The sequence below is a fragment of the Lagopus leucura genome, unplaced genomic scaffold, assembly GCF_019238085.1.
Source record: "Lagopus leucura isolate 7727_CA_CO unplaced genomic scaffold, USGS_WTPT01 63708-0_obj-0_obj, whole genome shotgun sequence".
Taxonomy (NCBI): Eukaryota; Metazoa; Chordata; class Aves; order Galliformes; family Phasianidae; genus Lagopus; species Lagopus leucura.
The window spans coordinates 1-10,223 of record NW_024968362.1 but is presented as its reverse complement, the minus strand read 5'-3'; the positions used below and the strand labels follow the sequence as shown (position 1 = coordinate 10,223).

The 10,223-nt window shown below is 41.1% G+C and overlaps 1 protein-coding gene across 1 annotated transcript; it reads right to left on the bottom strand.

Annotated features, from left to right (window-relative positions):
* Positions 1 to 3,395: 3,395 nt before the first annotated feature.
* On the bottom strand, positions 3,396 to 8,778 carry LOC122193622 (clathrin light chain A-like; the record flags this gene model as incomplete). The annotated part of the gene is made up of 3 exons (XM_042894484.1): positions 3,396 to 3,827; positions 7,532 to 7,643; positions 8,643 to 8,778. Coding segments are annotated over 3 exons (420 nt in total), but the record flags the coding sequence as incomplete, so codon positions are not given.
* Between the last annotated feature and the right edge of the window lie 1,445 nt (positions 8,779 to 10,223).

Here is a 10,223-nt window from a genome sequence, read left to right as displayed (position 1 = left end):
AAAGCACCCCACTCCTTGAAAGTCATGAGCCCTACTGACAGCAAAGCGGCCTTTATATCCATTTCTGGGAGGGCAGAAAGGCAATAGCTGGATTTCCTTTTTCCAAACTATCTTCAGCATTTTCAGACTGTAACGAAATGTGAGACTTACACAATCGTGCCTTCCCGTTACTGTACTGGAACCATCTGCTAAAGCCACCTGTTGGAGGAGGTGGAAGTCTGGTTTTACAATGTGCCTTGTAAGTGCACATGTTATCACAACTGTGCTGAAGTTTTAATAAGCTTGCCAAGCATGCCACAGTCAACTCTCTGAACAGAATGGCATACGGCTCTGAGGAGCATTCCAGGAGACCCCTTGGGACATGCATTTTTATCATCAGTATTAACATGCACTAGCAGTACCTGAAATTGCATAGTGCCAAAAGGCTGAAAAGTAATTTCAACTGATGCAGGCTCAGTGCTGTACCTTACAATGAATGTAGTCACTACAAGACTTCTGTGTGTCCACATGCTGCATTGCTCCATCTGGTAGGAAAACTAGTCCGCTGCTGCTTGCCTGCTGATCTCTGCTGATGTTTTGCAAGCAGCATAGCTACTCAGCACTGCAACAATGTCTGGAATGTCTTTTTAGTCTCCTGAGCAACAAGCGTAGTTATTCTGTAATTATTCTGTCTTTGATCTGCTGTCCAGAGAGTGAAAATCAACAAATGCCACAGTCTTCTGGAGGTCCTTCCATTTAAATGGTCAAAAATTGGGATGCACAACCAAGTAGAAATATTGTTAACGGTGTATTGCAGAAACAAATCATACTGCACAGTGAAAGTCACCTGCCTCAGTGAAATCTGATTACCGTGCCTCTCTCAAATGCAGTGGAGAGTATGCAGGCATTAATGAGGGGAAAATGCTGGAACTGTACAGCCCTCAGGGAAGTCCAAGTAACTTCGGAAAATTGCTCATCAAAGGCACACTAAAACCCTTGCTTTGGCAGCTGAAATGTCCTTGCTAATGTCATGCATTTAGTACAGCTGTGTTTTAGTCTGGCACCCAGCTGTGTTTGCTTTGTAGTCTGAAAGCAGATACTTCGCACTATGAGTATGTAAGTAAGTGTTTTAAAAACAGCTAAAGATGCTCATGAGGTTCTGAAGAAGACACAGAAAGCCAAAGTCCATGGATTAAGTTTGCACAAGCAACTGTAGCACTTTTGGGTTGGTCCATCAGCTAATTCACACAAAGCACGAAACACATACTTTGCTCTTTGGAAACAGAATGATGCCCAAAACACTGACTGTATGGTACACTCCAGTTTGGTGTAAAATCATACTAAGTTTACACTTTCCAGAATGAGCAAGGCAACAAGGACATGGGTAATGCAGCCAATTTTCTGCTACTCTCATAACCGAGGGAAGCTTTTGTGTGCACAGCCTTCCTCCTGGTCCCATACAGGTATCAGCAGTACTGTAAGCAAACCAAAGATCATTATGAATCTTTAACTTTTAGCTGAAGAGGATCTTGTTTGAGACCTCACTTTTTTTTTTTGTTGTTTGTTTAAAAAGAGATAGTACCTCCCCACACAATCAGGCTTTGCTTTTACAATCAGGCCACCATTGCTACAACTCCTAATTTAAATGGACTGTCCCATACCCGGTCACAGCACAAAGGCCTCCATTGAGAACCTTTCACAATGAAGATCAGCAGACTGCCCAGACTTGCACAGACTACACCCAATGCCAACATGCTGCTGCAGCATCACTGCTCTGCAGAGGAACAAGCTTGCCCATGTGACAGGTACCACCAGATGAATCCTCTTGTCAACCCCAACAGACAATCCCTTGTCCCTTCTCAAATACTTGCCCGTAAACTATGTGTTCTCTTCTTGACCAGCCGCAAAAAAAAAAAAAAAAAAAAAAAAAAAAAAAGGGTTGGTTAAAAAAGAAAGGTAAATTTTTGTTTTGATCGGCAAGGGAATAGGTAAAAAAGGCAGAAAGCTGCAGGGCAGTACTCAGGTTCCTATCTCTAATGAACTCATGGCCTTGACACCATCCCCCTTCAGCTCTACATACGCTCATCACCATTTCAGGCCAGTATGGTCTGTCTGCCACCTGACCACAGGCTAAATGAAGCCAGTCATATTCCAGGATGTATTCAGTAGAGTCTACAGCTTCTCTCAATGCTGCTGGTGTGCATACAGCTGGAATTTAGTTTAAAAGACGGGAATTGTCCATGTTTTTTGAGATTCCGTTGATAGTTTTCTTCAGCCCCATTACTGCTATGGAAATAAACAGTGGTGGGAAGAGGACTGAGTCTGCTCAGCTAGGCTAGACACAGTGCAAAAGCGTCATGCCAAGTCACAGAACAGTGGCAGATGCTCACCAGAAAGGAGTCTGTTCTGAAGTACAGACAAGGAGTTAGATTCACCCAGAGAAAGTTAACTGCCTTTTTGCTCTGTTGAATATGGCATAAGTAACAAAAACAATTTTCAGACAGCATGAGTACAGTATGAGTATACTACAACACACTGACTACTTACAGGCACCTCAGTGCAAGAGAAAACACAGACACATTGGTGCACTGAGGTGACAAACAACTTGGAGCACCTCTCCTACAGTGCTGAGACTGTTAAGTCCGGAGAAGTGGAGGTTCCCACTTATCAGGGATTTTATCAGTGTGTATGAATAGCTGGAGGGACAGCATAAAGAAGATGCAGTCAGGCTCTTTTTAGAAATGCCCGGTGCCAGGACAGGGTGCAGTGCATGTAAACTGGCACACAGAAAGCTTCCTCTGTACTCCATGTTAGTCTGCATAAGGAATCCTCCCCAAACTAAGCTAGGCTTTCAGCTCATGCACACAAGATTAAGAAATCCTACACATTAGCTAAGCTACTATATCAACCAGAGCAAAGCTGGAATCTGATCTGAATGCTGGCATCTGAGGCAGCCTCCACACCAAAGGGCTCCGCCTGTGAAACTGGTATTGAATAATTACATGGCAAAACAGATATCCCAACAAGCAGATGGATGTCAGAGTTTGTAACTACTCAATGCCCTTGTGGTATTTTCTGTACCTAAAACCTATAGCCGGAGTGAGTTTGTCACCTAGCAGAAAACTATCAACAAGGTAGCGTCCTTGGTTCAAACAGAACTAAGATAAGCTCCTTAACAGGCCTGGTGCTCCAGTTTCCCAAAGCTTCTGCCTTGTGTAATAAATTGGATAAGGAAGCAGTTCTAACTAAAGCTCTCAAGAGCTTTAAGAAAGCTTACAGAGAGACAAGCAGGACAGCCTCTGAGAAACTAGAGATACTGCTGGCTAGTCATTCACTAGCACAGAGAAACATTTGATTTAAACACTCCCTGTGAAAAGAGTGCAGGAGAGCTTCTGAATTCATCCAGAGTCAACACATTTTGCAGTTTAACACATCTTTAATATCAGTAACGCTGGAAGTGACTTCTCAGTGCAAATAGCACAGACTACAGTTCAGGAGGTTCTCTCATTTAAAACAAAGACATGAGGAAGAACATGCAATGAAACAGTGATCAGCTCTAGATACATCATGTTTGGTCCAACAAAAACATAGAAGCAATTAATCCAATTACAGCAAACATAGCTTCTCTGAGTAAGGTTAAGATATTGCATTTGTAGTGTTTCCATTGTGCCTTTCTTCAGCGAACCAGCGGAGCCTGCTTGAGTGAGATGAGGACTGAACGCATGCGGGACACATCTTTAGCCTGCTTACTAGACTTGGGATTAAAGTCACAGAGCTGAGCCACGCGTTCCCACTCAGTGCCTGGAAAAACATCTTCTGCATCACTCACAAAGGCTTCTTCAGCTGCCCTGAAAGCAATGCAATGGACCTTGTGTTAATGCCCAACATAAGGCACTCCTTCCCACTTACAGGATGCAGTTCCTTTCAGCACGTTTCATAAGAAATGTGACCTGACAGCTGCTTGTGAACATCATGGCTACTTAAGCTCCCACTGCCCCAGCCCTGGAGATGGAAATAGGTTGCAGTAGTATGCTATGCACAAGCAGTGCAAAAGATTGCTGTGTAAAATGTTGGAATACAGGTGTTTGGTTTTAAGAGTAGTCACTGAGTCTTTGCCTACAGGAGTCACCAAACTCCCAGAAGGTAAGGTACTCCTGTGCAGACATTTTATTTATGGAAAAATGCCCAGGTCTTAAATATTTAAGCTTCTGTCACTTGATGGCTTGCTTTGGACACTTGCCAACCAGAAATTTACAGTTCCCTGCAAGCATGTCTTAGAATAGATTCCATTTGAGGATTTAAATCAGTTCCAAGGCCTTCAGGCCATCATAAAACTATCTGCTGATGTTTCCCAATGCTGTATGGAAGCAGTATTAATCACAAGGAACGTAAGTAATGAATTCCATGCCTGTGGGTGCTGTAGTCTAAAGCACATCTTGGAAGATAGGATGACTCATCTGAAGTCAGCTAGCAGGATAAACATGTTTCCCCTCTTCTTACCCTAAGGATACTCTAAGGAAGCTTTATACAATATGTACAGGTTAGCACCAGAGGCTTCCCAGCAGTATCCTTTTGGCATTTCTGTGCTACCAACAGCATTGCTTCAATGCACGTGTAACAATCCAGTATCATTTACTGGAACTCTGGGGCCCTGGTAGCTGCCTGAGTAAAAGAGCAGTAAGCATTGAGAGATCAAACCAAATCCATCTACTCCAACAAGCAGTACAGAAAAAGCAGTGAGGATGACTCCCCCATGAGGGTTCAGCACTGTTCACAGGGATGATAAGGTTACAGACACCACTGAAGACAAGGATCACTACAACACTGCTACTTTATGTGACATGACACTTTTAATGGGCAGTGAAGGTTTTTTACTTAACTGTTCTAGGCTGTAGCAAGGATGATTTATGTTTGTGCTTAAAGGTGAAGAGAAGAAAAGAAACGAGAGAAAGTTTAAGTCAGATACAGAAAATGAGAATGAGTTTAATGCAGATGGTCAGCTGGCTCAACATGCACTAGCAGTTTGGCCTACATTCAGGAAGCATGCTGCCAATTTTATTCTGCAGCACTTGCACTGCACATTTGCTACAGGAAAAGAAGGATTTTATTGGAAAAAATTTAAGTTAACTCCAGGAAACTTCAGAACAAAGTCAAACACCACCTGTAAATCCATCATTTCACAAGTCTTGCTTTACATCCATCTACAATTAGGTAATGAATTCCACACTTGACCTTCAGTATAAATGCACTCAAAGACAAACCATGGTTCACCAGTACACCTTCTAAAGGTGTCACCTTAGAATCTGTGACATGGCCATCTTTCAATTCAAGTCTACAAATTAAGGGAAGAAATTAAAATACATGAACAAGCCAATGAACCTTGCAACCCTTTTGCCCCACAGAAACTAGCATAATTACTGGGGCTTGAATATCCTGGCTGTCTTCTCACTGATCTGTGAGGCTGGCAATACATCTGCACATATGTGCTCTTTCACCAGCAACTACTAGCTTTCTAGTACCATCATCTTGTTTTTTCCACATGTTCTCTAATAGCATCCTAAATTCTATAGGCACCTCTTCTCCTTTGATTTAAGCATGCAATTTCTTCCCCTTGCACTGTATGTGAACCTCATTTTAATCTTTTTCTGATTATTTAGTCAAATGGAACAGACCAGGAACACAGTGCCTATGACAAAACATGCAGTTATACTTTATACTTCACCATGGAAGTGACTGGGACTAAACACAGCACCCACATGAGACTCCATCTGACTGTAACCCATACATGCATCAAAGCACCTTGTTGCATTGGCCTGGAAGGTCAGTAAACTGAAGCCCAATGTATTACAGGGTACTGAATCACTGACAAAATTCCAGTGGCATGTATTCTACATAATTTAAGTGTGCTGGGTATGATCATCACAGGAAAACAGCACTTAATGCTGCAGATCAGAGTCAGGACAAAAAACAGGCTATTATTCTACTTTTTTAATTATTATTATTCTACTATTATACTGGCTGAAATATTTGGCAGAAGACATCTTCAGACATTCAGCACTATTTCAGACCCTCCTCATTACCTAGCTGACTAGCAAACAGAATTAGTAGTTAAGCAACATACACATAACCAATCACGTCAGCGAAGGGTTGTTTGTAGAAAGCTTCATCTGCCACCCTAGGTAGCAAATAGTCCAACAGGCAGGCAAGCAGGCAGGAGAAAAGAGATAAGGATGAGAAGTACAGAACACAACCGAAGGCAGTTTTAAAAAGCAAGTTTAACTAGTATCACCTACACTCACTGAAACAGGGAAGCAGCGGCCACACAGAACATACCAATTAAGCTGCTAACTCAAGGGGGAACACAAAAACTCTCCTATATCATAGAAAATTAGGACTACCTAGTTTAGGGCTAGTCCCAGTGTTGGCATGACATCATCTCCAGATACCAGAGACTACTTGAAGTAGAGAGATCTCACCAGGTTGGTGAGAATGCTGAACATCCCCTCAGATAAACACTTGACTTTTCTGACTACAGCTCTTTTTAAATTGACCTTACTCCAGAATGCGCACCCTGATCTCAAACCACTGGCCAAGACAAAGTTAAAGAGGTAATAAGCTCTTGCCACCACCTGTAACAGCTATCTTGTTTTCAGCCCAACAGAAAGACTGTGTCTGAGGGAATGAAAGTGTCAAATCCATAGTTCTGTAGGAAGTATAAAGTCTCCTTTTGTCATTCAGTAAGTAAAGTCTACTTAAGACTACTTATGATAAACCAGCTCTTCAGATAGGAAAAATGGCATTTCAAAAATCATTTCAATTTGAAGTCTACAGATTCCCAAAGTTTAAAGCAGCCCCAATGACTACCTGAAGAAAATGACACTGGCAGACTTAGGTCAGAAGTGAAGTCCTAAGCGTTATTAAGTCAGCATTATCATATTTACCTTTATGTAGCCAGAAGTCAAAGTTCTGCATGGAACTCATAAGGAAGTGTAAGAATTTACTAGATTGTGCCTAGGTCACTTGTTTCTGCTCCACAGCCCATAAAAGCCAATTCAAGCATGATGAATTTAATGAGTTAAATAGTCACTCACAGAACTCTGCTTATTTCTCATAAACTTCCACAAGAAGCAGCCAAAGGTTTTAAGATATCTAATGAAATAATCTGCTTTGGAGTAACTAGGAGACCACTTCCAAGTTTCTGAGAGCTGGCAAGTAAGACCGCTAGCTGCAAGGTAATTAGCCACTGAAGAGCTGTGCAGCTAGGTACATACAGAGAAGTGAGCAGACTGAACAGTTCTGTCCAAATTCAAGTTTTGTATTAAAGGAAGCTTCTGAAATAGCTTGTTATTTCAGTGTTCCCATTTGGACATTTAAGCTAGCCTCTAAAGAAACTCAGACTAGTCTACAACTGGACACTCATCTCTTAACAGGATAGTTAGTGGGCTGAAGGACTAGCGACTTAGGATATAGTAAACATTCTACTCTTCTCTCCTTTGCCTAATTACTTCCAAAGCCAGCAATATAGCTCTTCAGATAGCTGGAGAAATCTTACCTGTTGCTAGCTTTTGTTTTCTGGAGCTTTTCATCTTGTCTGGCATACCACTCCTCCAACTCCTTTATTGCTTTCTCCTTCCATTCTGCTTCCTGTTTTCTTGAGTTAGCATCTAAAGATTCAAGAATTGATTTATCAGTCATGTTTATTCCAATTGGATTTCATTAACATTTCAACTGATAGTTCAGGGTGTACTCTAGTGCAAATTATTACTTAATCCACTCAAATATGGTTTATGAGGTTCTCTGATTTAGGCCATGAGAACTCTAATGCCCTCAACATTCAAAAGATTAGCTAAACAGAATGTCCCTGTACAGCACTGAGACAGTCTAGTTCAATTTAGTCTAAGCATATGTAGACTAATTATAATACAGTCAGTCTGCTAGCCTGCAAACCATTCGAAAACACTGCCACCTTGCTATGGCTGTTCTAGAATAAAGCTCAGTAAACTCTCTACATTAGACAAATTAAGGGAATGTGATACTCAGTTTGCCTTTACACCCAACTCACAGTTCAGGATAAGCTCATCTGTTGTAACTAGTATAAAAGAGGAACAACAGACTCAGCTCTGTCTGGAATCATATGTTCAGAAGGCTGTCCTGATGGTCTCAAAGTAAGGCCTCCTCCGTAGAGAAACTGGAAAGTACACCAGTTTAGAGTTGTCCACAGGTAGGTATGGCTGCCTTTGATAGCTGAATTTAGTTACTACTTGGTTATTTAATTTCACTATGACAAAACGACAAGTGGCCTCAGCAATCTTAAAATGAGCAATCTCCTTCCTTGAAGAAAAGTGCTGGCAGTTGTATCTACTCATTCTTTCCTGCTGATAAAAGCTGTTCATTTTCTGCTACAGAACTGAGGAACTCACTGGTAAGTTAAACAGGCCACTTCAGTAGTGTCGGAAGAAAGTTCAGAGAACCACTTGCTTCCTAACTCCTACACCAATATTAAAAGTTTGCTTACTAGAAGTCTTACCCTGTAGGCTGGCTGCTTAAGCAGCAAGTTGAACTCCAGAAAGCTAGAGGCCATTGTTTGAAAAGCTCTCCTGCTTAAGAAACTGCCACTTCTGAGTTTCAACCAAGAATACCACTACAACAAACAGTCTCCTTACCAAGCTGCTCAAGGCGCTCCTTTTGCTCCTCTCTCCACTTACGAATGCTCTCTGGTTCTGACTGCAGTCGATCTACTTGTGATATGGCAGCATAGCAGTCTGTTGGACCATTGCTTTCCTTGGGAAAAAAGAAATGTCATTTAAACATTAAAACTGTACATTTCAGTAAATACCTGCAAGCTACAAAAAGTAGAGATTTGAACTGAACATGTGATATTCTTCTGATGCTATACCACATTCATACCACATGATGAAAAATCTCTGGCTATAAAGGGCAGCACGATTGATGTAAACTAATATGAAAGTTGCCTCTAGCAACTGGGGATCAAACAAATTCAAGCTAACTGGGAATTCAAACTGTGTCAGAGGTCTAAGACCAAAGAAAGAATAAGACCATTCACAGAATCTCAGCTGTAGGCCTACAAACCCCCCAGCTAATATCACATTAAATTTTTGCAACAAAAGTATATTTTTGGAGGGTTTTTTTTGTGCACAGGAGATTTAAGTATTCTCTATAATTTGCATTTGTCTGCTTCAGAGAAATTTGCAAGCCTCAACGGAAGTTGGCTTCTAACATTGGTTAGAGGCATTACAGAATTGGGACTACTGTAAGCTGCTTAGAACACAAGATGCTTTTTTTTTTTTTTTTTTGCTTAAATTTTAAAAGGTATGCTAGCACTTGCAGTTTATCATACAACGTTTCAAAGACTTGCAGTGCACAGGGTTATTAATACATTAGACTTTCAAAGACAAGTGCATTGCCACAGAGCATACTCCACGTCCAACCCTTTCCATTGATTCACTATGCCCTTAACAGATTAAATACCTCATCAAGTGGAAGCTCTATCAAACAAAGCAGCTATTGGAATCATAAACAATCAAGGTATTTCATTTGCCTTTTATTGTATAACTGAGAACCAATAACAAGCAGTTTTCCTAAGAACCTCACAGCAAGAGTGAGGATATAAAAACGGTAGCAGTGAAAGCAGTTTGTTTCTGTCCATCTCAGTGTTCACTAATGTCTGTGGAAAAGTAGCTTATATGTTGCTCCCTTTTAAGTATTTATCTAAACAGGGCTCTCCAAAGAATTCTCTCAACAATCAGCAATGCCTTAGCAAAACAGGTATTAAATTCAGCTATACCACAACAATTGTGTGAGCATGCTCTGTTTCTCCCTGACACACACAAAACATTGTCTGTAATATAACAAACACGCTTTCATAATGTGAATGAGCCACATGCCAGTAATTTAATGTCATGCAACTTCACATCACTAACAAATATATTTTCAGTCAATTTGTTCCTTGTAAGACCAATTTTGATAAGACAACATGAGTTATCATTAAAGAGTAAGCAACTTGACTCTGAAGTAGATAATCAGAACATGTTCCATTTGGTTTATTAGCCTGTATCAAGTATATGCTAAGTCATATTACAGAACCGGTTGGAAACGACCTATAAGATCATCCAGTCCATCTCCTCATCACTATTGCCACCACAAGCACTAAACCATATCACACAGCACGTCATCCAGACGCCTCTTGAACACTGCCAGGGACGGCAACTCCACCACCTCTCTGC